This window comes from Tinamus guttatus, unplaced genomic scaffold (assembly GCF_059628265.1).
Source record: "Tinamus guttatus ecotype Peru unplaced genomic scaffold, ASM5962826v1 Tinamus_guttatus_pri_ptg000408l, whole genome shotgun sequence".
NCBI lineage: Eukaryota > Metazoa > Chordata > Aves > Tinamiformes > Tinamidae > Tinamus > Tinamus guttatus.
The window spans coordinates 989,656-1,016,689 of record NW_028288942.1 but is presented as its reverse complement, the minus strand read 5'-3'; the positions used below and the strand labels follow the sequence as shown (position 1 = coordinate 1,016,689).

General features: G+C 43.0%; 1 protein-coding gene across 1 annotated transcript; it reads left to right on the top strand.

Annotated features, from left to right (window-relative positions):
- Positions 1 to 26,989, top strand: LOC104570733 (alpha-2-macroglobulin-like protein 1). The gene is made up of 36 exons (XM_088531347.1): positions 1 to 117; positions 2,160 to 2,346; positions 2,690 to 2,852; positions 3,669 to 3,721; positions 4,034 to 4,054; positions 5,373 to 5,526; positions 5,944 to 6,028; positions 6,577 to 6,697; positions 7,497 to 7,611; positions 8,700 to 8,809; positions 9,149 to 9,319; positions 10,271 to 10,495; positions 10,618 to 10,681; positions 11,208 to 11,353; positions 11,504 to 11,653; positions 12,528 to 12,713; positions 13,335 to 13,422; positions 14,071 to 14,227; positions 16,498 to 16,726; positions 17,078 to 17,201; positions 17,395 to 17,516; positions 17,909 to 17,960; positions 18,375 to 18,458; positions 18,892 to 19,068; positions 19,381 to 19,462; positions 20,098 to 20,254; positions 20,918 to 20,992; positions 21,198 to 21,369; positions 21,795 to 22,009; positions 22,336 to 22,551; positions 22,943 to 23,058; positions 23,699 to 23,789; positions 24,119 to 24,187; positions 25,206 to 25,308; positions 25,933 to 25,974; positions 26,946 to 26,989. Exons 1-35 carry the CDS (start codon positions 47 to 49, stop codon positions 25,971 to 25,973), a joined length of 4,392 nt encoding a protein of 1,463 aa, XP_088387473.1. The 5' UTR covers positions 1 to 46; the 3' UTR covers position 25,974; positions 26,946 to 26,989.
- Positions 26,990 to 27,034: the final 45 nt, after the last annotated feature.

Sequence of the window (27,034 nt, the reverse complement as noted above, 5' to 3'; positions counted from 1 at the left end):
AAAAGAGGCTCATCTTTCTGTGGAGGGATTTGACCTACAGTCAGCTATGTGGAGCCACACTCTCCTGTGGGGCAGCATCCTTCTCCTGCCTAGAGTGGCTGGAACACCTGCAATGCTGTAAGAACCTTGGTTGCTTCACATCCGCGTGCTGGTTTGTGGGGAATCCTCAGGGTAGAGGGTGACAGGAACAGGTCAAAAGTCCTAAGTCAAGGGAGATTTTTCTAGAGGGGCATCACTGCTTGTATGCCATAGGTTTCACTTCTTTCTCATAAGCCTCTGCCTGCCTAGCCTGCAAGGTTCCTCGGCTCTTTTTCTAATATCTTTAGCTTAGACCATGTATTTCGGCAAGGATTCAGGTCAGATAAGCCCTGCTAGATTTTGGCATGTGTTTAATTCTGACCTGCCAACACCTGCAAGAATGTCTAGTTTTAAGTCTATTTTTTTAAAAAAAAAACTTGTCTAGTCTAATCTACTCTAGTTCTGGGAGAGTACAGTCTTTTCCCCTTGGATATGCTGCATAGGCTGATACAGCTCACTCTCAGATAAGATTTTACTGCTGGCTGTTTCCTATAATTTCCTTTAACACAGCTAAAAGAAGCTTTGCTTTGTGGTAATACTGACTGCTTTGATATGGTCTGTGTGATAATGCTTTCTCTAACTTCCTCAAAAAATAACCTAGCATGGATCTTGGGAACCCTGAAAGACAGACTTGGAGAGGATGTCTCATACATCTATAGCTCATAAGACAAAAGCAAGGCTGAATTGGAAGTGGAGTGTGTAAGAGTTTTCCAGAGTAGAGAGGGCAGCAAGAGATCATTAGGAGCAAGGGAGGTCTGGGAAGTTCAAGTAGTGAGTCTTTAGTACACCTGCAATCCTTATGGCCCCATGGCAGGGAGAACGTTCTATGAGATATCCTAAGAAGAAAATTCAAAACACCATTGACATCTCTTGTTGGCTCCCTTCGTATTAGCAGCAGACAAGATGCTCAAAGCAGCTTGACAGACTCCAAATGTGACCACCCTCAAGACTCTTGCCCAAGTGGCTTTGACTCGTGCCTGCCAAGGTGTTGAGTCCCAGCAAAGAACTGCCAATAATTCATGTCCCTGTCTCCAAGTTTTCTGATCATTCTTGGTCCTGCCCTAGCCACAAAAGTTGACACTGTCTGACTCTGTCTAGCATCAGTAAGCAGGAGGAATCAGCACTAAAACTTTTTGGGGTAATCAAACCTCTGTTTTCACCCCCAAAGGCTTTCATCTGCTACTAATACTTTTTACATTGTCAAGCCTGCTGTATTGCGTGTTTTCTCCTGATGGGGGAAGAAGTGGGAACTGCCATGGACAGACCTCTGTGTGGGAAGGGTCAGTAATTCCATCAGTCTGAAGAACACAGAATCCAGTCCAAAGGACTGGATCAAGGAGAGGATCCTAAAATCTGATCTGGAAACACATTTTGATGATCTGCAGAAGCCAGCTGCTTCTTGAATGTTGGCTTCTCTTTGATCCTAGCTGTTGCAGTACTTCATAACATGATATGACAGAATACAAACAGTATCTTGGTGTTATCTGTGTTCACAGCTATGCTAGCAGGCACAGATGTGTGAGATGTGAATTGAGAGAAAAAGGAAAAGTATATCAGGAGCTGAAGAGCAGGTATTCATGAGACTTTGTGTCTAGGATGTGAAGCTATGACAGTGGGACTCATAGAATGTGTGGCATTGGCTGTGAGCTCAAGAATAGCTCGTAAGACAGAACGCAGATAACCAAGCAATAATAAGCTGCTGCTGAGACATACTGTAGTCCAGTGAAATGGCCCAAGTTTCAGGAAACTTGTAGTGTAATCCAAGCCCTGCTGCTGACCCCTTTTGTGACATGTGGAAGTCTTATCTTAGGCCAAGCTTATTTCATTTCCTCAACTTTATCTTAATTTTCAGTCTTGAGATCAGCGGCTGTGTTTTACTGTATGTGAATGCAGAACGTAGCACAGACTTAGCGGTCATGATGTAGTACTGACAGATGGGAAGAGCAGTGTAATCTGGTCTCACTGGCATGATAACACTGCAATGGAAGGACTAGAAGTCTTATTATCAAGTATCCAAATCTCATGGTCAAAATCAATCCTCCTAAAAATCAGCTTCACCTGGGATCTTTTACTTTTTGTAGGAATTATGCTGTGGCAATACCATCTCAGCTCTACTATCCCTTCTCAGAGAAAGTGTGCCTCCAGCTCAGCAGAAAAGAAGCAGTCCCAATCAGTGTGAGAGTAACCTTGCAAAGCAAAGCTGAGAATAAGACTTTGATCCTTCAGTCTATCTCTCAGCTCACCTTCTTTCATTGCACAAGCTTCCAGGTGAGCAGGAGATTCTCAAGAGCTGTCAGTAAGGTGGATACCATATGAGTTCTAACGTTGCTGGACAGGAAAAACAAGGATTGTGCCTTCCTTTGGGCAACTGAATCTTCTGCTTCAGCATGTGTAGGGCTGACAATGCCCTTCCTGATCCGGAGTTTCACTAATATTTTACTCTTCCGGATTTTTTTTAATTTTATTTTTCCTTAGAAAATGTTTGGAAAATTGTTCTCAGATCTTTCAGAGCAAGTAAGAGAGCAATGTAGAGTCTGTATCAAAATCATTATTTCAAAGACCTGTGGATCCAGGATCCTGAACGATGGCTAATTTACAACTATGCCTACAGGTCCCTGCTCCTGTTGGAAACCCACATGAAGTGGCTTTTATTGTCATCACGTTCCTAGAAGCCAACTCAGAGTTTCAGAAGAAACAGAAAGTCTTAATCAAGCATGCAGACAAGAAGACTTTTATTCAGACAGACAAACCTGTGTACAAACCTGGACAGATTGGTATGGATAGAATTCCATGTCTTATTAGAGAAAGAAAGATGGTCAGAACACAACAGATCAGGTAGACACTATCTCTTGGAGCAGACAGCTGAGTGGTGTCTGCTCTGCAAGAAAGACAGGACACAGCCTTCATGTTCCTCTATCATTCCAAGTTGTACATGTTTTGAAAGATCTAGGGACATTTCTCACACATGCCAGTATGTCACATGTTTTCTGCAGTATTACAGTATGTCACATGTTTTCTGCAGTACTATTCATGCTCAGACTGCATGCCAGTGTGAACAGAGCTTGTATGTTTTGGCTGATCTATGAGAAAAGACTCACAAAATAATATGTTGCATTCCTGAGTGCTCTTGCAGATAAAGAGTGTGCCGCTGCCCTAAATCCTTCTGTCTCGCAGACTGTCTGCCTCAGAGGATCATAGACTTCATCACCACTCTAATGCAGTTCAGAATGCCACAGGGCACAAATATTTTCCCTATGTCTCGCCATCATCTCTGCTGGCATGACTTTCACTGCAGGCAAGCCTGACCGCCCTATTTCAAGGAACAAAGTCTGAAAAATGTGCTGTTTCTCACCAGCACGGTCAGCCTTCCCAGAAACCCCACATTACCACTCCATCCCCTCTTTTCTAGAAGGGCTGAGATCTCATAGCAGGTCTTTGAATATATGGCCAAGAATGTCTGGCTCTGAATTCTGTCCACACCTTCTGAATGAAGCACACTGGCACATGTTTCTTAGGAATCCATCCATCCCTATTATTATTAATGGGCTTGATTTAATTTCAACCAGTCCTGTTTTTCTTTTGCTCTGTAGTTAAGTTGCGAACTGTAAAATTGGATCAGAACTTTATTGCCAGCAGTGAACCGGTAAGTCAAGAAAATAAAAATCTTGGTAAGTCTGAAAATGGTATGGTCTGGCTCCAGGATTTCTGAATTAATTCTTGACGCAGTCAGGAGGCCTTCTGTGGACACCTAAACTCAGTTTTATTTGGGGTGCTTGCAGATAGCATTGGGCATGACCTGCTGCAGAGATACTGCTCACAATCCTGGGACAGCACCTGTGAATTTTTTAGGGAAGGTTCATGGGTGTCTGGGAGACAAAAAAAAAGTGTGTGGGGGGGGAGGTGAATGGTAATATGAAATCATCCTACCAACAATTCTGTTATTTCCTTCCCACAGCACCTCCTGGTGGAATTGAAGGTAAAACACCTACTTTTTAAGAAAGTGGTGATCTCCTTTTGCTTTGGGGAAATCAAACGGTTGGGGATAATGGTGGGGAGAAACAGATGCAGAAAGGCATTTATCTCAGAATGAATGAGAAAAGCCCTTGCCCTCTTGCCCTTCTTTCCATTAGTTTTGCAGTGCAGTGTTATGATATCTTTAAAACAGGCATTCCTATAATAAATGTTACCTCTCCACCAAGTTTTCTGAAGGGGCACAGCATTAGATCCTCCAGGCTGCAAACTAGAGGTTTGTGAATACCTTAGGTAGTTCTTTAAAAACATTCTTATATTGAATATACAGAAAATAAAAGTTTGAGCATTTATGTTGTGGCCATAAAGCTAGGGAAACTTCCCCAAACAGCTCTGGTTAATTCTTCCCCTCATAATCTCTTGGTTTACTTTTAATACTATAGGTAAAATATAGATTTCAATCATCTGAGATGAGGAAAGATGCCCAAAAGCAGTGAAGGGTTTGTAATCTCCCACACAGGAGAGTCTCAGTTCAGACTAGTTAATGCACATTTGCACACCATACCCACCAAGCAGTCAATAGAGAAATATGTTTCTCAGACACCTACTGAAATGCTTTATGCCAGTTTACACAAATGTATGTATCCATCTTCACTATTTCAGGCAATAGCTCTCATTTATTTCAGAAGTTTATAAAGTGCTTGTTTGTTTGCAGTAAGCAGCAATAGGAGAACACTGTCCACCGAAGACTGACCATCATAATCAATAACGTCTCCAAATGCCCCTGCAGTCCCACAATCCCTGCTCAGCATCCTCAAAGCTTTATATCCTGCGTTACACAGATAGGCCTCCTGCACAAACTCCTAAACCCATTTCCACAGACCTCCTATGGATTTAAGATACCAGATAACACTGCAATCTCCTCTTAATTTCTTATGCCTTAGGAAGTATGTGCTGTCAGGATTGACCCTCTCCACATTGATTCAGGAGCTATGACTGCTCAAATGACCACAGGACATCTTTCAGAGGGACCACCTGGACTATAAGCAGTGGGTGCATCTTAGCAAGGCAGGCAAGCAGCAAACCAGAGCTTTGTAGCAATCAATGAGATGATGGTATCAGACGGAAAACAGTAACACAATAGACTGACTTTGAGGAGCACAAAGAAAGGAGAAAGCTAGAACCCACCCTGGATTATAACTGTACCGTAGACCTGGGCTTTCAGGACAAGAGGATATGGACTTAGATCATGCTGCCATAGTTGAGATATGCTACAAAAAAAATAACCACTTGGAAATAACCACTCTCCACCACTGCCCATGTAGGACCCCAAAGGAAATCAAATTGCACAATGGCTGAATGCTACCCCTGTGGGAGGCATTGTGGATCTGTCCTTCCCTTTGTCTGCAGAAGCACCAGTTGGAGAATACATCATCAAAACACCTGACCACACTCATGCCTTTAGGGTAGAGGAATATGGTAAGTATCTTAGTAAGCTACAGCAGCAAAGACACATTCCTTCCAGACTCTTCCCCATGCATACACATAGCGGTAAAGGGCCTTGCCACTGTGAACAGCTGTGCTAACTGTGCTACTGTCTGAGATGTCCAGCTACCTGCCAGTAGGTTTAATCATTAACTTCCACTCTGACCCTGGCTATCTCCTGTCATTTGTCCTGAGGAAGGATTGGAGCACTTTCTCACAGCTGTGACCTGTGAAGGAAACCCTCCTGGCTGGGCTAGCAGTGCATTTCTACTAGACTTTGTTTTGGTCATGTCAAAATGAGGGAATGAAGGAAGAGTTTTGTTTTCTGTGAATCCCCATCTGGAGAAGATGGGACAAATTAGTTCTCTCTCTCTCTCTCCACTGTGTTATATTTCTCTTACTTTCTCACAGTTCTACCGAAGTTCAGTGTCTCTATCCAGATGCCTCAAGTGGTCACCATCTTGGAGGATAAATTCCGTCTCCAAGTTTGTGGAATGTGAGTGGACTTATCTAGGCAGAAACTAGGCATTCTTACTGGTTTGGAAACTGCATAGTTATTAATAATAGAGTTCAAAATGATCTGTGCTAAGCCTCCCCCTCCTTAAAATCTGGTACCTGGTACAGTACTAAGGAGTTCTCCTGGATTCCCACCTTTCTCTCTCTTCTGTTTCTTACTTCTTTGTCCGTGAGCCTGAAAGTGTGACTGTGGACCCCCCTCAGTGAGGAACATGTCCTGCAGCACTGTACCTTCGCTGCACTAAGATCACTGGCACTGTGGAGGAAATAGGCACTCCAGCTTATGGCCAGCGCGGTGTTCCCTAGAAGCACATGGTGGAACAGGGATTGAGTTGGAAAGGACCCACTACTGCCCAGTACCTCACCTGATTAAGTTACTGTAATTTCTTGGCCTCTGCTGAGCTCATAATCCGTGAGGATACTGTAGGCTGCTGGGTGGCATGACTGCAAACCATGATCTAAGGCTGATATTGTTTACCTTTGAGTTGCTCTTTATGTGTGTTTAAGTCTCTCTACCATGTTTGACAGGTACACGTATAAGAAACCAGTCCAAGGTAGTGTGAAGGTTGTGGTGTGCCGTAAAGATATTTGGTATAATTGGAAATTTTCCAAAGCCAAGCACAATATTTGTAAGGATTACATAGGCCAGGTGAGTACATGGGACATCCACTCCTGCAAAAGAAAGGAAAAGGGCCAAAGAGAGAGAAAAACAGTGATGGAAGAAGTGGGATAGGTATAGAATCAGGATTCTCTCAACTCAGAGACAAATTACCAATATGTCCTTAGCACTCCCATGTAGCAGCCTTAGCTCAGGAATTTTGCTAAGTTTTTGCGCTCAATTACTCAAAGGTAGGAACATTAGTAGGCAAGGTAACCTCCTGAGATTTGCCAACAAAACACATATTGTGACAGTGCAATACAAATACAAACACTGTTCATGTAACTGGCTTCCACTGAATTTTTTTTTTTGCAGCAGCAGCAGCAACTTTTCATCTCATATAAACACCTGTCTGTTGATTCCCAGAAATTCTGGAGAGAAAGAAATTACTTCTTGCTCCTAAGCATACAATTTCAGCTCAACACAAACTTTAGTCATTCATCTTTGGGATTGAATAAATGCATCTATATTTGTTTGCATTTTTTTAAATAATCAACCACACAGCCTAAAGATAAATTCTGCCCTATCAGAAGGAATCACAGTCTCAGGGAGAAATAATGACTCATTTCTACTACTGGGTCATGAATAACTGTTGTAAGATGAGATACATACTTACGAAATAGCATCTTCTATCAGTGATGGCTACACAGAGAATATCTATACCGTACTGGCGTTGCTTCTTTAACTTAGGTGTCTTAGTCCTCTACTTGTAGATTTTGGGCTTGATATGCATCACAGAAGGGATTAGTGCATCCATAATTGGTTAACAGATACAATTTTACATCCCCAGACAAACAAGGATGGCTGTTTTGCCACTGAGGTGAATAATAACATCTACCACCAGCAGCATGACAGTTATGATTTCAATCTGGAGGCTGTGGCATTTATAAAAGAAAGTGGAACAGGTAATAACTTTTCTCACACTTAGTGGAAGGGTTATTTTTCTTCTTTATAGTCATACATCATATATTCCCTTGGATTTTCTACTGTAAGTCTCCCTGGGGAGCCTAGTGACCAAATTAGCAGAAAATTCTGCCCTGGCTTCCAGCGGAACAAGTGTTCAGTGTATTCCCTGGGTGACCTGTGACAGTCCAAACACTCTGATCCACCCTGCCATCAAGGTCTAACTCATATAGGCAACATGAGTTCTTCCAGTTACAGAATGGGCTTTATCGATATGCTTGCTCTTCAGCAATGCGTTCTGACTCGTCCTGCTCTGCCGGCTACCTTGCTTTGGCAGAGATGGACTAGAGCTGCTGTTTCTCACAGTAGAAACAGTGAGTGCACAGTGCACAGAGATGGGCAAGTATGAATCTTTTGTTTTTAAACCATACTTTGGGAATGTCCTTCGGAATGAAGAGATAGTGAGAGCAACCACAGAAAACCCAGACCATGGTTGTGCACCATTTAATAAATAGCACCTTGTCAGATTTATCTGCACATCCCAGACATGGAACAAGGACACTTGTCCACAGCTACTGTTAAATATCCCATCTTGTGAGGTTTCCCTTTCTCCAAGAAATTATAAGCCCTTCCTTGCAAGAAAATATTTTCCAGCTCTTTGCTGAAAGCAGTGACATACATTTACTTGGCAAACAGCCACAGTTGTTTCAGATGGGTACCACATGCAAAAATATCAGACCATAAGCTGATATGGGTAAGTGAGGAAAAGTATTGCCTTTTACTGACTTTGCAGTGAGAATGGGAGACGAATGGAAGGGGGCAATTTTGAGTGTGAACCTTTTCAATCAGCTCAGAGCATTGGGAATTGCCCGGCAGAGATCTGCTGGTAGATTTCTGTCATCCTGGCAGCTCTGAAGATAGAAAGTACTATTGCCAAATGTATAAGCTAAGTGACTCTGGAAGTTACACTGAGAAGACACATCCCGCATGAGTGATAGACCATTCTTTATCTCAGTCCATTCGATCCTGCTGCCTTTGATCAGAATATGATTCTCATTTGTGTATTGTGTCTATTCCCTTTTTTATCCAGGTGTGGAGTATAACACCACTGAAAACTGCAAGGTGACCTTTGATATCACAACTCTCCGGTTTTGGGGGGCAAGCTATTACTATCAGCAAGGAGCTCCCTACTATGGAAATGTAAGTAAACAGAAAGAAACATGAGAAGTCCAGGAACTGGGCTAAAGTAGATGGCAGGAATAGAAATACTAAGGAGTTCATTCTTTCTGCGCCACCCAAAGCTGATAGCACAGACCTCTGCCCCAACCTCTCCTTTGAGATCTCTACTACAAAAAAAAATCCAAAGAGGAAATACATGACTTGGCCAGCTGGTATGGCTGCTGCATAAATGAGGAGAGGCTGGTGGACTTAGGGGCCACCTAGAGAATCCTTTTGGAGAGAAAGGAATTGGAACTGCTATGGAGGGTAAATTTTCAATTCTGAGGCCTCCAATTCTGTTTTCTACCTTTCTACCTAAAGTTGGAACTGAAAAGTGCCAGTGGGACCCCCCTGAAGAACAAGAAGGTGATTCTCACAGTGTCCTATGGTAACAGGAAGCAGACCAAGATCTACGTTACAGATGACAGTGGGATGTCCTCTTTCACCCTGGAGACTTCTGCATGGGACAACAGCAGCAATGTTATTCTACAGGTTAAAATCAGTAAACAGTTTACATTATACCATCACCATGGCATAAGATGTAGAAGTTGCCAGGGATATAAGAAACAGAAAACTTAGGAGAGAAAGAGGAAGTCTAATAAGAAAACAGTTGTTGTAAGCCAGTGTGGAGCAAAGCAGGAACAGAATGAAACTCACTATGGATTTCACCTACAGGAAGCTGACCAAGATAAACTCTACCTCTGCTTTCGCATGTAACTATGAAAAAGGCTCACTTTCCTGCTTTTAGGAGTAGGTTTCTAATAACTACCTATCTGTCCTATTTAAAGTCCTCAAGTGCACTTGAAGTGTGCACTTCAAGACAAGCCTTTCTTTATCAAGATATATACAGTGTTTTTTGTATGATGGATTTTGATCTTGTTGTAATTCCCCAAGATGCATTATCAGACTGCTGATAATGCAGTCTCTGTGCAGATAGGTTATAAGTTAAAAATGGACAGTTACTGATCATCAGTTGACTCCTCCTACCTCTACCATGGATCAGAGAAACTGTTGAGGGAAATATAGTGTCTGAGTGGAATAGCAGTGAACAGTGAGATAAATTATCATGGTAGATCTCTGCTCAGGCTTTCATTATCTGAACCAGACAGAAGTAAAAGATCCAGGGATGAAGAACCTTATGCATACTCATGATCTGTCCTGCTTTTGTGGTAGCAGCAGCCTTGCAGAAGTGCAGAATTTAAGCCCAGGTCATAGTGGCACACAGCTCTGTCCCACTTAGGTGCTAGTTATTCTAAGGCCTGCCAGGTCTGGGTGGACAATATTAGGCTCCAAGAAAGTGTCTGAGTTTTTTCTATACTGAAATAGACACTTTATCCTGAAAGAGTTCAGAGTATGCTGTGCAGCTGTTTTCAGCTCATGGTTTCAGCCTGGGGAGAATGGCAAGACACTTTCAGATACTAAGTAACCTTTTCTGTATTACAGGCAAAGATCCATCCTGAGAATTTAAGTGGTCAAAATGTGAGGGTGTCTTATGGTACTGCATCCCTCACACTGAAGGCTTTCTACTCCTCCAGCCACAGCTCTGTGAAGATACAGTCAGTGCAGGCAATGCTGCCCTGTGGAGATGTGCAGCAGGTCACTGTGCATTATCGCATTCTGGCCACAGAGCTGGGGGATGGGGCTGTCAAAGCAGAATTCTATCACCTGGTGAGTGCAGATTGGCATGAGCAACCAGATCAGCTCTCCATCAGGTCTGTGTCAGCACAGTGCTTTTTGCTAGCAGAGACATACAGCAGTATGTATCAACCCATCACTCTGTTCCCCTTCAGGTTTTGGCCAGAGGATCTCTTGTACATCATGGCCAAACAACAGTACTTCTTGATCCGCCATTGGGTAAGAACAGCTAAATGCTAAGGAACAGATTAAAGACCTGATAGGAAAGTCCTTCAGGCATAAACACGGAAGGGGTGAACAGAGATCTCAGAATGACAGAAAACAAAGGGTTGACTCAAAAATTCAAGACAAAATGACAAACATGTCACCTTTCCTCTGTCTTTCATTTTCTCTATAACTTTTCTGATCAAATGATGGAATTGTCAGTTTATCTGACTAGTATAGATTATAAGAGACCTCCAAGGAAACACCCTGTGTCTGTTTGGAAAACTCAGAAGGGAAGTCACTTTCTCCTCCAAGGGCACACTATTATCAAAACCCCTTGTAATATAAGGTCTCTATTATCAAATGGCACTAATTCACCCTCTGGTCTAGCTGTGGCCTCCCCAGGAGCAAGGCAAAAGAGTTTTTATCCAAGTAACTGTGTAGAAGTATTGTAGAGAATGGGCATGTTCAAGGTAAAATCCTTGGAGACAGACTTCCTTGCATCTTTCTATACATTCTCTATTTTTCTTTCTCTTCCCAGCTCAATATAGTGGGACTTTCAGTGTCTCTCTGCCCATTGACACCATTTCACCGATGGCTGCCCTTTTTGTTTATATCTCCTTCCCTGAGGGCCAAGTGGCAGCCGACAGCTTCAGATTGAAAGTCTCCAAGTGCTTCGGGAACCATGTAAGTAGTGCACAAAATGTAAGGGGTAGATGGAGTGGAGCATAGCTCATTAACTGTAATTGCCAATGAGTGTCCAGCGAATCTAATAGCCATAGTTCCCCATCTCCTTCATTTCTCAATGTCTTGAGACCCTCCTTTTTGTGCTTTCAGGTCAAGCTTGGTTTCTCAGACAAAGTGGCTCTCCCAGGAACACCTGTCCATCTCCATGTACAAGCTGCACCAGGCTCCCTGTGTAGCATCCGTGCTGTAGACCAGAGTGTCCTTCTCCTGAGGCCAGCAGCTGAGTTATCCAGGGACAGTGTGAGTCACTCCAGTGCTGAGCCCTGCTAGCATTACATTTAAGTTTTTTGAGTATCTAATTGCAGGCTCTGGATAAGCAGGCACAGTGGACATATTAATAAATAAAATTGCATGGGAGCAGAATATGGCTTAATAAGAAAGAAATGAAGGACATCAACCCTCAGCCCAAATTCTCAAGCTATACTGAGACACCTAATAAAATAACTCTCTATTACCCCAAATACAGCCCAAAGACCTTCCTTGTTAAACTTAGAGCACTTTGCCACAATGGCAACCAAATGGCAAGAAACTTCCATCTCCTGAATCAATCCATTACAGTATTCTGAAATTAAAATTATGTTACAAGAAATACCCAGTGTGTGACTGATAGGTTTCATTTCTCATCTCAACTCACATGAATCAGCCAGTTCTTCCAATCGCAGGCTGAACAAGAAAAGCAGCCTTGGCAGTTCAAGGCCACCTATGCTCTCAATCTGTGATTGATTTGGTGTGAGGACTCTTGAAACATCTCTTGGTAGTCACTTGGTGGATCTGGGATATGCTTTCAGTCAGACAAGATGCTCCCATAAGGACTCTTACAGGGAGGGTCTCCTCTCAGTTTGTGTTAAATGTTTAGGTTAAGCCTGTGAACTTAATATGGCCACAGCTGGGTACCTGTTTCTTAAAGGGATTTGTGTTCATCTCTAGTTCATCTAGTGCTGTGCAGCTGAAGACTGTGGAGGCTCTCCATGAAGCTCAAAAAAATTCAGAACTGTGTTTTCATTGCAGGCAGGATCTGAGCTATACTTCTGCAATCATAGAAAATCTCTGGATAGAAATTTAAAACTTTCTCCCTTACACACTAATATGTATTGTGTTGATTCTCTGCCTACAGGTGCACAGTATGTTTAGCTATCCTCAAGAATACCCCAGTGTCATCACAGACTCTTACAGTGACTACTGTACTATCCACAAGATTTCAGAAACCAACACTTCCCCTCAAACTACTCTTCCATCAGGAGCAGTGTACAACAGCTATTCTTACGCAGTTTCCCAACCAGATGTTTATGAACTCCTGAAGGTAAACCTAATTTCTATAAACCTTGAAATATCAGAGCTAAGTGCTTTACTACCCCAGAGCAACTTCACAAATCCTTTTTTTTTTTTTTTTTTTTTTTTTTACATCATGCTAAATTCCCATTGATCAGGCAGATCCCGAAATTACGGCTTCCCACTTTTGCCAATCTCCACAGGTCTAGACTTTCTAGGAGTTGGAAGGAAAGTGTCAGTATGAGTTAGAAAAGATTGGAAGCTGAAAAAGCACCGGAGAAAGGGAGAGGGATGAGAGAAAGGAGGGGGGGAACAGGGATGAGTAAAGAGGTCAAAGAGGATGGAAATAAGAACAAATCTATACTGGAGCTGGGAGCAAACTATGATAACAGAGTAATGACCTTGTGTTTGTTCATGCACACGTGCTTGCACCTGTGTCCCCACAACCCTGGCAGTTGAGATTCACCTTTGATCTGAGGGACCAAAGCCTGGGCTCTGGGAGTGATTCTTCATAATCTCCCTATGAAGCTATTAACTGAGTCAGAGGTGCAAAAACATGCTGATATGCTGGAAGGCTGGGGCAGATACACCCTGAGGGATGCTGCACCTTTCACTGAGCTCTGCCTTCTTTTCTTCCTTTTCCTTCCACCAGAATTCAGGTCTAACATTCTTAACCAACCTCAAAATCAAGTCTCCGATTGAGTGCCATACCCAGTCCACCTTCTACAACGACTACATGTGTACATCTTGATTTATCCTGTTTCCTTGAAAATCGTGGGTAACATACAGACTGCACAAGGGCAGCTACACATGCAGCATACTGAGGAACTGGGGATGACTTTCAGAGATGCAGGAAGGTTGCACCTGAGTTGTGCACAGGAAGAGGGGAAAGGCCCTGGCAGCGTGAATGCATGGTTCAGTGGAGGGGTGGAGGGATGACTGCATAGAAAGAACATACTTGGAACCTTCTGCTGGCAAATAGGAAGATAATTTGGTCCAGGCAGGGTGGTAGAAATAAGACAGCCGTCACAAAAAAAGAGGATCTGTTTGCAAGACTGAGAAAGGTTTTGCTGAAAACAAAAGAATCAGACAATATTGACACGTATGGTTATCTTGGTGTTTCTGTAGGGTCTGAAAGAACAAGAAATGTCTGTGAATAGGTTGAGTTCCTCCTGGAGGAGCACATGCATGTGATTGGGATCCACTTGCTCACCTGGGGTATCTTACTGTGGGAGACTAATGTTGGAGGCTTCTTGAAGAGGACAACAACAATTGTGCATAGGATCAAAGCAGCAGTGGGAGAGATGGGCAGTTGAGCTTTTCTGTCTGATATCTATCCTGATCTCAGAGATACTCTGTATTTGAATGAATGCCTATATTCCCAATAGCTTATGAAGAACTGGCAAACTCAGACAACCTGGATACAGAGACAGATGTTGCTGTTGAAGCTGCTGTTGAGTCAGAGCATGTTGAGCTGGGCAGCAAGGCAGGGCGAGTACGTACCTGGTTTCCAGAGACATTCATCTGGAGTCTGGTCTCCATCAAGTGAGTAATAAGAGGTTATGACCCCACATGGATCCCAACCTTCTGCCATCCGGATCTGAGTGGGAATAGGCAGGAGCAGAGCCAGGGCATTTTGTTTCTGTGCCAAAGGAGAGAAGAAAGTTGTGAAGAAATGGTTAAGGACAATGGAGGTTTAGTTCAGTTCCTGGCTCTATCTGAGATTTTTCAAATGGTCTTGGACAGCTCAAAATCACAAAATGCTGTAAGATGGAAGCAACCTCCAGAGGTCTCTAGCTTAACATCCTGCATTAAGATGGTTAGATCACACTGCAGTCAAATTCTGAATATCCCCCACAATGGATATTTTACAGACTCTCTGGTCACCTATTCCAGTGTTCTTATCCTGAGTAAGAATTTCTCATGTTTAAAAATGTGTCTGTTACCTCTCACCCTATCACTATGCACCTCTGACTTTATTATCTATACACCCTCCTGTAAGGTAGCTTTAGAGAACTATAAGGTCTACCCTTAGCTTTCACTCTTACAGCTGGGGAAAAAAGAGAAAATAGAAAAGAAAGGAAAAGAAAAAGTTATTTCTGCTACCATCTCAGTAGCCCTCCACTCAGTAGCCCTCCATGAATCATTCCAGCATGCCAGTGTCTTTCTTGTACCGAGGGGCACAGTCATCCAGATGTAGTCCCACAAGTGAGAAAGAGAAGGGAAAGTCACTTCCCTTTAACCTGCTGGCTGCAAAGGGCACACAGCTGATTCATACTTAGCTTGTCATCCACCAGGACCCTTTTCCTGCGAAGTTGCTTTCTAGGCATTTGGCACCTAGCCTGTATTGTTGTTTGTTGTATCAGCCACTTCTGTCCCCGTCAGTTAGGTATAATCTGATAACTTGGTGAGGATGCCCTCGAACACTTCTTCCAAATAACCAATAAAGCTGTTAAAATGTATCAGATCGATTATCAGTCCCTGAGAGATGCCACAGTTAAGCAGCTACCAATTGGACTTTGTTTCACTGAGCACCACCCTCTGAGCTTGATGGTCTCACCAGTTTACCATTCTCCTTATCATCCACTTATCCAGCCCATATTTCACTACCTTGTGTGAAGTATGGGGATACTTCAGACACTGTCAAAGATGTTGTTACAGTCAAGTTATGTAACATCCATAGCTTTCCCCTTATTTACACAGCAAATCATCTCAGCTTTCTTTGTTCTCCTATATATCAATTTTCTTCATCTGTAAAGTGGGATATCTATCACTTCCTCTTATCTGGCTAGATTGTACATATTTCAGGGCATGAGACATCTCCATTCCTCCTCCTTCTGTTGAATGCATACAGATCAATAACTAAGTCCGAGGTGTGGTTCAGGGTTTTGTAGAAATGTGTCACAGTAGTCAATGGCTTAGACTGGGTGTATAACATGGTTTCCTGGGGGCACAGTATGACCACACAAAACAGGAATTTGATAACATGATGACATGATTTGATAACATGTGTAACATCATCCAGAAATAAATTTTGATTTGCAAGGGTTTCTCAGATATTCCTTGCTATCACTCACTTGCTAACTTTTCCATTCATCTGTCCCACTGCCTAAGATTCCTTCATACACATTCCCAACTCACACTCCTTCATTTTTTCCATTTCCATTCCTCTGCTTGTAACTTCACCTCTGGCTTATCCCAGACAAAGCAGTAGCACTATCATAAAACTTTGCACAGTTCAGAGTTTCTGAACACAGTGTTTCTGAACAAGACCAAGAAAAATCGCTTTTGAAGTAATACAGTTAGGTCCAGTCACGCAGTTCAGGCCTGGCAGTCCTAGGAAAACAGGGATGGCACTCTCCCAACCAGGGAGTCCATTCTTCCTGGGTCATTTCTCTATATCCCTGCTCAGATTAATGTCTCTAACTCTAGAATATATCTGAAATGTATTTGTAATTCTGACTTTTCTCTCAACCACCTTCATCTGACACCAACTATAAGTATTTTTTATTTCTATAATTTCCTCTCCAAATTACCTGACAGTCCAACCAATATTAAAATGTACCTGCTTTTAATATGGTATGAGGTGGGGGCAACTGTAGGCTTGCTTTTTTTTTTTTTAATGGAGAGAACACTAAAAGTTAAGTAATTCAAAATCAGCAACAATAATCCTTTTTTTGGAGTAATACTGTCACTTTAAAATGCAATTCTCCAGCATTTCTCTTCCAATGAATTACCAAGACATCCTCCCCAAAAACTCAAGAGAAATCTTCACAGGATTGGGGATTACCCCTTCCTCTCTGTTTTCTCCTCAGTGATTCAGGATCTGCTAAGATAGCTGTCACAGTACCTGACACTATCACAGACTGGAAGGCCATGACTTTCTGCACCTCAGACAGCAGTGGTTTGGGAATCTCAGAGACCGTCAGCTTGCAGAGCTTCAAGCCCTTCTTTGTGGAACTCACCTTGCCATACTCCGTCTTCCGGGGAGAGTCATTCCCCCTCAAAACCAAACTCTTCAGTTACATGGAGCAGTGCATGGTGGTAAGTAGCTCCCTCCAGGGTGGGTGTTGGGCAAAGAGGTATACGATAACATTACTTACTTCACTGACGGAGACCCAGACAAGTGCCTGTCCTCTCAGAAACTGGGTAAAAGACACCAAGGAAGCTCTTTACAAAAGCTCCATGCAGAGCCATCTCTCTCCAGATTATCTTTTCTTATAGGCTCAACCATGCTGTGGCAGAACCTCACAGGATTGTGAGGACCATGGTATATTGGTGGCCCACTGCTATAGCATCAGTGCCATTGTCTTGCTTACCATAGGACTCTGAGCTTGAATGACCTCAATTTCCTTTTTTTTTTTTTTTTTTTTTTTTTTTTTTTCTCATCTCTAGCTCCAGCTTAGCCTAATGGACTCTGGAGATTTTGAATTTGTGCACACAAATAACAGTTTCACTACCTGTCTCTGCCCTGATTCAGCAAAAACATTTTTCTGGGATGTGAAGGCAACAAAACTAGGTAAGAGGGACAAAGGGGGAATAGGGTCTAAAACGGGAGTAGGAAACAGTGGCAGAACTGTTTGAGGTGTCCAGATTTGAGATGAAAGGGAAGGTGCCCTAATATGCAAAGTATGAACGAGTGGCCTTAAGATGAGCAAACTGAAATGTTGGCAGAAGTGTGCAATCTGGTCTTTCTATGTTTTGTTCTTTAGGGGAGATGAATTTCACTGTCACTGCTGAGGTGATTCAGCGGGAAGATATTTGCACTGAGAATGCAGCTTTTGTACCAGAGACCGGAGGGAAGGATACAGTGGTTAAACATCTGCTGGTGAAGGTCAGAGTCTGTTCCAGGTTTCTAGAGGGATCTGTACTTTCTCAGTCTCAAAGAAACCAAATGAAGTATCTCTTACAGGGTGCACCAGTAGGGTAAACATTTCTCAAGGAAGCTAGAGAAGTGATTCTACAAGTGAGGTTGAACTGGGGCATGTGCTGAGGACAGCAGCTCAGGCCATGCTCTGTGAGTCAGAGCTATCAGAATTGCTTGCTATCAGGGCCTTGGAGATGGTGTCAGTGTAGAAATTTAGAAGCTTGTTTCCCAGCAATAATTTACCTGTAACACATATCCATGCTGTCTGTGTGAGGTCCTTTGCAGGATGTCCTATGTCAGAGGTGGTGGGGTACCAGCTGACTTCTCCATTCTGAGCTGACTAGACTTCTTCCCACCAGGCAGAGGGGCTGTTGGAAGAAAAGACTCACACATCCTTTCTGTGCCCAAAAGGTAAGTGTGGGTCCCTGAGTCTGTACATGTGTATGGATCAAGACGACCAAAAAGAAGCAGTGTCATCTTTGACCGTCTCCAGTTTGGAGGGGCATGGAAACATGTCATGTGTGGAGGGGCATGGAAAAGGGAAAACTGGGGACTTAGGATCATTCTTAGGAAGTTTATTAGGAGGCAAAGCCATTCAACTCCCTCCAGTATCACAGCCTCCCGGCAGCACAAAGCCACTGTGTAACCACATCACAAAGTCACACATTTGTGGATGGCCTGATCACTGCCTCATCCTGTCATAGGAATTCTGACTTCAGTTCCATGACCAGGTGATCCCAACCCTGTTTATGTTTCACCATAGAATGTCTCTGTGCCTTCCATCTCCCTCGCCTGTTTTTGCACTGATGCTTTTGCCATTTGCAGGAACTTCTGTTTCACAGACAATCACCTTCGCTGTGCCAGAGAACATTGTCCCTGGATCAGAAAGAGCTCACATCCTTTTCTTAGGTGAGCTCTAGGGGGTATTGGAAATTAAGATTTTTCCCTGCAGGAGGCTTTTCTTCTATTGCCACCGGTTGCTTCTGTAGTAAAGTGAGTAACAAAAAGAATTGTATATAGCAAGATGTAATGCAGGGCCCCTAGGTCTTCCAGGAAAGCATACCATTCTAGTCTCTTTTATGCAAGTGATGCTGGGACATATGGATTTGTAACTTCATCCAGCCAAGGGCAAGATAGGAGGAGTACCATGTCAGTGTTTCTACCAGCCTGTTCATTTAGCCATTTAGTTCTACAGTGCCACAAGGCTGTTGATATTAACGTCTCTCCAGTGTGAGGTGAACTGAACCCCATGTTAGTGTGTTATTTAGAGGATCAGTGGGCACAGAAGTATTTTGCATGATAGAATATGTAAAGCTCTCTAAGCTGTGATTCTGTCACACAGGAGACATTTTGGGAACAGCACTTAACAACATAGACAAACTCCTCCAAATGTCCAGTGGCTGTGGAGAACAGAACATGGTTCATTTTGCTCCTAATGTCTTCATTACAAGATACCTGGAAGAGACAGGACAACTGACTCCAGAAATCAAACAGAAAGCAGTTGGCTACCTGGAAAGTGGTAAGCTGATTTCTGTTCATACTGGGTTATTAAATGGTGATGTTCACTAAGCTGGGTTGTTATATGGACATCTCAACAGAGAACTTGGTGCTGAGCAGTATTTATCCAGTAAAATTGCCTGATATTTTGAGAATTACAATGGTGTAATCAGGCTCTTGTGTCTCCACTAAACAATGGCAAAATAAATCCCTCTGAAAAGCCCTTGTTGAGTTTCCCAGAGACAATGCTCTTTATAACCATCACATACTTATTGGAGGGAAGGGTTGTCACTTCAAGAATGTAGCCAATACAGAACATCACTTCTTTCCACAGGATATCAGCAGCAACTCTTGTATAAGCACACAGATGGTTCATACAGTGCCTTTGGGGAAGGAAGTGAGCCAGGGAACACATGGTAAGCAGAGATCTCCAGAAACAGTTGCAGGAAACATCTGGATCTGGTTGTGCTCCAGCAGACCTAGATTTTGGCAACTGGGGAACGTGAGTGAGTCTGGAGATATGAAATTATTTCAAATAGAAACCATTCCTAAGCATTTCAGAAGAGATCCACATCAGTGAACTGATTTGGGGTACCCCTGTTTGAATATTTGTGCTTGGAAACCTCAACTGAGCATTTACCTCTGAAGACTTAGCTTCAAATCTTTATTCTTCCCAAGATTTGCAGCACGCATTGTTTACAGAGAGGCGTATGAGAAGGGTTGAGAGAGCAAACTGATCATCAAATATCAGGCCCTTCTGGCTTTACATCATACATGGGCATCATGTTGGGACCAACATAGATCTGGGAGGAGTTTTCTCTCTCTCTTAAATATTCTCTTGTTGCAAATGGAAAAATCTGAGCTTCAGCTACAGACTTCAAGACCATCTATGTCGTGGCTATTGCTTCCAGTTCACCCCATTTCTAAAGGTCCTGGCCTGCTGGTATTTCTGCAGGGATGAGATAGCAGAAGATTTAGACTTCTGTCCCCCTTTAGAGATGACTATCAGTGCTCATTCAGTCTGGTTTTCTTCTTTCCTCCTCGGCTCTAGGCTGACTGCCCTGGTTCTCAAGACATTCAGCCAAGCCCAGGACTTCATCCACATAGATAAGCAAAATATAAAGGATGCTGCCTTTGCCCTGATAAAAAGTCAGACAACTTCTGGCTGCTTCAAGAGTGTGGGGAAGCTCTTCAACAATGGCCTAATGGTATGATATGTTTTGGCTGCTTCTTAGGCACAAAGTCTCCCTTGGATGATGCTCAGAGTTGGGCTTAGTGATGGTGGTTTTTCTTCAGGTTGTGGATGATAGAGATTTGCATTTGATGATACCTACATGCAAACTACACCAATGCTCTCAAATCCAAACACACTCCCTAAAACCAAAAATGTTTTCAAGCTCTCCATTATTCTTTGATTAGTAGCTTTCGTTTCATTTCCTATTAATGAGTTGCCTCTTTTTCCTTCACTCTGAGCCCACATTGCATACAGAATGAATGAGATGACTGATGGCAGCCACGTACAAGATTCACCTTTCCAGGGTATGACATATACACTCAGAAACAGAACACGTGTACATGTGCAGACCAACAAAGCAGAACCACTAACAGTTCACCACACAGACACGTCCTGACTCTTCAAGTGTAAACAATAATATTTTTTACTTTACCCCACAAAAGCTATATATTTTTTTGCTCCTCCACACCTTGCCACTATCCCAGCTGTCAAGTGAGAGGGCTTTCTTCTTCCTTAGAAGAAGAAAAGGATAAGCACTGTTGTCTACGCAGACTTGGAATGGACTTAGAAAGCAGAGGCACTGGAAAACTCTCTCCTCATGGCAGCTCTCCTCTTCTCTGTTTTCTGATGACTACAGGGTGCAGTGGAGGAAGGACTCGGGCTGAGCTCAGTGATCATCACAGCTCTCATACATTCAGGGATGCCACGCTCTGTGAGTAACAACAGCAGGGACATGCTGTATGCATAACCTCTTGACAAACAAGTACATTCAAGATCTGCTTATGTTCATATATCTAGTTGTCATTTTTTTCCATGTGTGTCTTGTCTCTGTCCCCACCTTTTCAGTACATATTAAAGCTACAATTCTTCCCTCAGACCCCTTACCAGCAATTGGTGTGCTTTCATTTGTATCCTAGGACCCAGTTTTGCGGAAAGCTCTGAAATGTATAAAAGACTTGGTCAATGCGGATACTGGCAGTTCAAACCTCTACAGCCTAGCACTAGCTGCAAATGCTTTTGCAGTAGCAGGTGATAAGGCACTGATGCAGAAAATCCTCAAAAGACTGGATAAGGCAGCCATAAAATCAGGTACCAGAGTCTGTGAGGTGGGAGCGAGGGACATCATTGGCAGAATTGTGTGGAGACCACATAACTGCAGGGCAGGAATGGGGAACACTATCAATCAGAGCTGTGTGGGGAGCCCAGTGCTACAATACTCTGTTTGCCAAGCTGACACAGGCTGTATCCATAACATGAGACAGACTTGCTCTATGGATGACCTCTCAATTCTAGTCTCGCAGTCATCCAAACCTGGGGCACTTCATATATGTTCCTTCCCAGCCTGCAGTTGTTTTGCTCTTAGCAAAAGCAGGGTGTGGAGCATAAGGAGGAAGACCAGCATCTTATTTTGTCCCAATGCCCTTGTTCACTCAATATCTAAGCACCGGGGCTGAGGATTCCAGGGACTTAAGATAAAGCTACATACTCCATAAGTTTTCCCACTCTACCCCTAGATGACCAAATGTTCTGGAGTCAACAGCCTAAAAAGGAAGGGGAGTCTTTATACTGGTATCAGGCACCATCTGTTGATGTGGAATTGACATCTAGTATCCTCATGGCTCACCTTTCGAAGTCAAGTTTGTCTTCAGATGACATCAGAAAAGCATCCCAGATTGTGTCTTGGCTCACCAAGCAGCAAAATCCCTATGGAGGCTTTGCTTCGACTCAGGTAATCCACTGGAGCCATCAGCAGCAGAGAACCTGCTGTTAGCTGGAACTTGTAAGAACAGGTTCTAGCACAATCTGTAGGAAAAAAAAAAGAAAAGAAAACAATACAAAAAAAAAAGAAAAAAAAAAAAAGAAGAGAGGGTGTGTTTTTGCAGGGGTTAAAAGGGTAAATCCCAGTACTTGCGTTCTTCTGAGCTAGTTCCATGCTAGAGAACCCATGGGGAATGTTCACCCCTGGCTTTGGGCTATAACTGTAATACAAGGGAGGGAAAGGCTAAGGAGTAGACAATCAGAAACAATGTTGTTTGTTTTTGTCTTTTCCCTCAGGACACAGTGGTGGCCTTAGAAGCCCTAGCCCTGTATGCAACCAAGACTTTTAGCAAAGAGGGCCCTAATCTTCACGCTTCTCTCTCCTCTGAAGGCTTCAGCCAAAACATCCGAATAGACAACACCAATCGGCTCCTTCTACAGACAGTGGAGCTGGCAGCCATTCACAGAGAGTACCATGTGCATGTGCAGGGCCATGGGTGTCTTTTCCTACAGGTAAGCCCAGCCAGGTAAGTAAGATCTGTCTGGGATAAAGCCTTGCAAAGTCAGGGAAGCTCTCACTTTGTTGTTTAGTCAGGACTGAAAACAGACTGCAGTGACTTGCAGAAATGTAGGGCCTCAGGGCTGGTAGGAGTAGCTGGGATTCAATGGAAAAGGAATATAAAGTTTGGATTGTCTTTACCTAGTCAGAGCTGTACTTCTCTTCTAAGAACCCAGATAACAACTATCAGGAACAGTTCACTAGCACAACCTCTGCTTACAAAACATCATTTTATTTTATGACATTTCAAGGCAGCAAACAACAGCTGAATTCTAGGTAAGGATATTTGTCAGCAAAAAAGCTGCTATTTTTTGCCAACTAGCTTCTTTCTGTCTCTCCTAACAGGCCATTCTGAGGTACCACATTCCTCCTCAGAGAAGCAACCTCACTTTTGCTGTGTCTGTGCAGACAGAATGCACTTTGCCCGATGCCACCCAGTTTCCTGTCACTGTCCATGCACGGTAGGAGATAGGAAACTGTCTTTTTCTTCCCTTGTACTGAGAGGTTTCTGGCCTGAAGCAGCTTCTAGGTGGCCAAGATTCCCCTTTCCTCATGAAGTCCAAGTGCTAAGACTTCCTTGTTCTTTTAATTAGGCTCTCCTCAGCTGGGCGAAAGGAACTAGGCCCTACGGGGATAGTTTAGGCCTATTTATTGCACAAGTTCTCCCAGGGTCTAGGGGTCTCCCTTACATAATGAGGCCTCAAAACACTAACATTGTGAGGGTCTGGTAGAACTGGTTGCTGACCTTATGTCAAAGTCTTCCCTTATCTGCTCCTGTCTGATTGTCCCATCCTCTGCTTTACCTCTGCCTCATTTGGGCCAGAACTGCCAAGATAACAAGAGGGGAATATGATATTTCCAGCCCTGTCTAGAGAAAGAAACTTCAGAAACCTTCTAAGGGATTTGTTCTTCTTGGCTTAGAACAGCTGAGAGAGATCAGGGAAGCACAAGAAGTTATTACAGTGCAGAAACAGGTATGCTTACAGGAGGAGCACTGAAAGGCAGATGCCTTCACCTTAGTGGCAAAGATGAGCTTAAGTATCTGTGGAGATCATGACTTAGAAAGTAATATTAGTGCTGTTCCTTGCATTCCTGCTGCAGCTATACAGGAAATCGTGTGTCCACCAACATGGTCCTGATTCAAATGGAACTGCTTTCTGGATACAGTCCCATGGCAAGTTCACTGGAAGAGGTGAGATGATTGTGAATTTGCAACCAGCTGAGGTGGAAATGGTGACAGATGTCCATGATGCAGCATTGTAAGCAATCATGCAGGATTGTAGGGATGATTGTGAACATTCCTGTTGGTAGGTAAACACAGTTTTCTTCCCAAGAGGTCTTTATGTTTGACTCTTCAGGGCCACAAAGAGATCTTCACTTTGCCTTGCTCAACCTTAAGCACTTGTTCGGTCCCATGAAAATTTTGGCCATGCTCTCGCAAGGGCAAGTTCCCCTGAATATTTCTGCTTCCTGACAGACTGTTTCTGACAGGGTGTTTCTTTTTGTTTTATCTATTTTCAGCTAAAGAAAATGCCTTTAGTGAAGAAAGTTGAAAGTGAAGCTGACCGAGTTATTCTCTATCTGGATGAAGTGAGTGAATTTAGTTTAATAATGATCATTATGAGGACTGAGAGTTTGCAGATATTTTTAGGGTACTCATTTATATCTTGTTCCATGTGTATTTTAAGTACCGAGTGCTATTGTTGTCTGCTTGTAAGCTGTCTAAATGTAGTAGGAAGCATCCAAGATTGCTCATGGAGTTTGCTAGGATTACTCAGCATTAAACCAGATGGTTTTATGAGCAGGAATACTCACACAGCCTCATTAGTCAATAGATTAGCAACTGCTTTGTCTTTCACTGTCCACACTTAGAGCTCAACAGTACTAGAAAGAAGAGCTTTCATGAATTTGAAAAATCTCTGAATTTTCAAGGAGAACTTCACATTTTTCTGGGATGTGGCTCTTCATCCCCACTTGCGTATAAACTGAGCTAAATTAACTTCATAGTGAACTAGTTATTTTAGTGTGACTGTGTTACACTTGCAGAAAAGCTCTTTTTTCTATCTACCATATCTACAGCACATAGCAGAAGGCAGTGTGCAGAACTATTTCAGACTAGGCTGCCCAATAGCACAAAATGGACCCCACTGATAGCTGCTCATGTAATTACCATCCAGCCGATGTTCATCCACCTTGTATTTGTCAGGTTGTGTGAAATTACAGAATAAGAGCTAAATCTAATGTGACTTTACAGGAACAAATAGCAACAGAGACCTGATGTGGGAAAAGAAGCCCTGCATGAAGGAGTTCAGAGCAGAAATGAATGGGAATGTGGGATGTGTTTGGAATGCTAGTACTACATTTAGATATTTAATGCACATTGATTCTATGGCTTTGATATCTCTTATGAACTAAATTCAATTTGTTGCCCCCAAGTGAGATATGACCACAGAGTTTGAAGTAAAAGGTATCTCTGAGATGGAACGAAAGGCAGAACAGATTTGCCACAGTGACGAAGCCTTCACAGAAGTCCGTGTGAAAGCAAGTTGAAGGGATTGTCTTAAAAGATTTTGGTTCTGGCATTAATCTTTACATCTCTTTGCCTTAGCTGACTCGCCAGCCTCAGATCTACACCTTGTTGGTGCAGCAGAACACAAAGGTGAAGGATCTTAAGCCCGCTAATATCAAGGTCTATGATTACTACATGCCAGGTGAGCTCAGAAATCCCAAATATGTAACACAGGAAGGAATTTTCTGAAATTGTCAGGTCCATCTCTCACATATTCATCTAACCTCCCTTTAAAAACTGTCTAGTGATACACTTACATTCTTGCCTTTAAAATGGCGAATCCTCTTTCCCCCAAAACTTGCAAGCTTGAAGCTGGTGTGTAGCTCCACTTAGTGTCTAACTCTTCCGATGGGAGGGGAGCCAGAAGTTCCAAGCTGTGATTTTGGATATTCATTTTGTGAGGGGCTAGCTTAGAATAATGACAGTGACAATAATTTGGCCTGTGTTCTCTGTGGTCCCTAATGGGAGGAAAAGCTAAAAATGTGTCAGAGATTTTTATTTTTTCAGAAAGTGAGGAATACCATAACAGTGCTTGTTAGGGCATATGGCTTCCAAAGTTTGCAGACTGTATGACTTTTGTGAATCCAGGCTAACTGCACAGCAGAAACTTTGACACGTACAAGTGATTTCAGTTGTCACATTGGCAGTAGTCTTGGCATGGAAACAGAAGGCACACCTCTCCTAGAAGCACAGGCACAATGTTGGGTTGCTTTAGTGATTTTTTGGTGAGTGTATTTCAATGGCACTTTTTTCTCTCCTCTTACAGAAGAAACTACAGTGATGAGCTACAATGCCCCTTGCAACTAAGGTGAGGGTTCAGCATGACTTTTGCCATCATGGGCATGGTCCTAAAGTTTATGGAGAGGAAGGGAGATGTGGGCTAGGGTCCTTGGTCAAGAAACTTGTCACATGGCATGTTGAGAGTGATTGAGAGTGAATGAAGTGATTAGTGGAACTAAGAGTGATTTCCTGTATCCCAGTGGTTAAAACAAGGGAAAGAGAGAACTGCACTTGAAGGTCTGAGGTGCCCAGCTCATGATAGAGTTGAAGGTATGCTACAGAAAACAAAGGCTGCCTCTCCTAAGTTGTGCCAGCAGTCCTACCGTTGTGGATTGAATATACTTTCCTTGAGTCAATACAGTTCTTATGCCTGCCATTTCCCCTGCTGTTCCAGAGCCTTCCAGCCCTGTGCATGTAATAATTCATGTACACCTTCATTGCAAGGTCCTGACTCCTTTTCATTCCTAGGCCTCTTGGAGTCCCAGCCTGTTTTGTGGTCCTCGCCAGGAAATTAGCACGTCTCATTCTGTTTCCAAGCTAGGCAAAGTCACAGCTTGATTTCTGCATGTCTTGTCTTGTCCTAAGGCCTGATATATCCACATTCTTCATTGTTTGCAGTCCATGAGCTGCAGAAAAGCACCTGGTTCATGAGTTATCTAGTATATGGAACAATCTCTCAATTTCTTAGATGAAAGACATTGTTGGGGATACCTAGTGGTTGTGGGCAGTAAGCATATATGCAACACTTAAGCATGTAAGTAACACTGATGCCTTCAATGGGATATGCACAATCCTGCTCTAAGAAGGATGCCTGCCATCTATATTAGTGGAGATTCTGCTTTAGACTTTGCACATGGGGCAGAAACATATGCTAAGGGGGCAGTTAGAAAGAACCCTATCCTTGATGACTTGACAGTTCTGACTGATCATGAGGCACACAAAGGTCCTAGTGATTAGTTGTAATTCTTCAAGACTTCTTGTCCATTGTTGTCTCCACAGGAACAGGGACAGACCCATCCTCTGGAAGCTTTATACTGCAGTCCTTTGCCATCTATGTTCCAGCCACCTTGTGGAGATGAGAAGCGAAG

What these genes read in the sequence shown, in the direction of transcription:
- LOC104570733 (XM_088531347.1), top strand. Translation starts at nt 47, where the DNA reads ATGTGGAGCCACACTCTCCTGTGGGGCAGCATCCTTCTCCTGCCTAGA. An exon ending in ATGTTTATGAACTCCTGAAG is followed by an intron (nt 12,714 to 13,334) that starts GTAAACCTAATT and finishes TCCTTCCACCAG; the next exon opens with AATTCAGGTCTAACATTCTT. An exon ending in TGGAGTCTGGTCTCCATCAA is followed by an intron (nt 14,228 to 16,497) that starts GTGAGTAATAAG and finishes TTTTCTCCTCAG; the next exon opens with TGATTCAGGATCTGCTAAGA.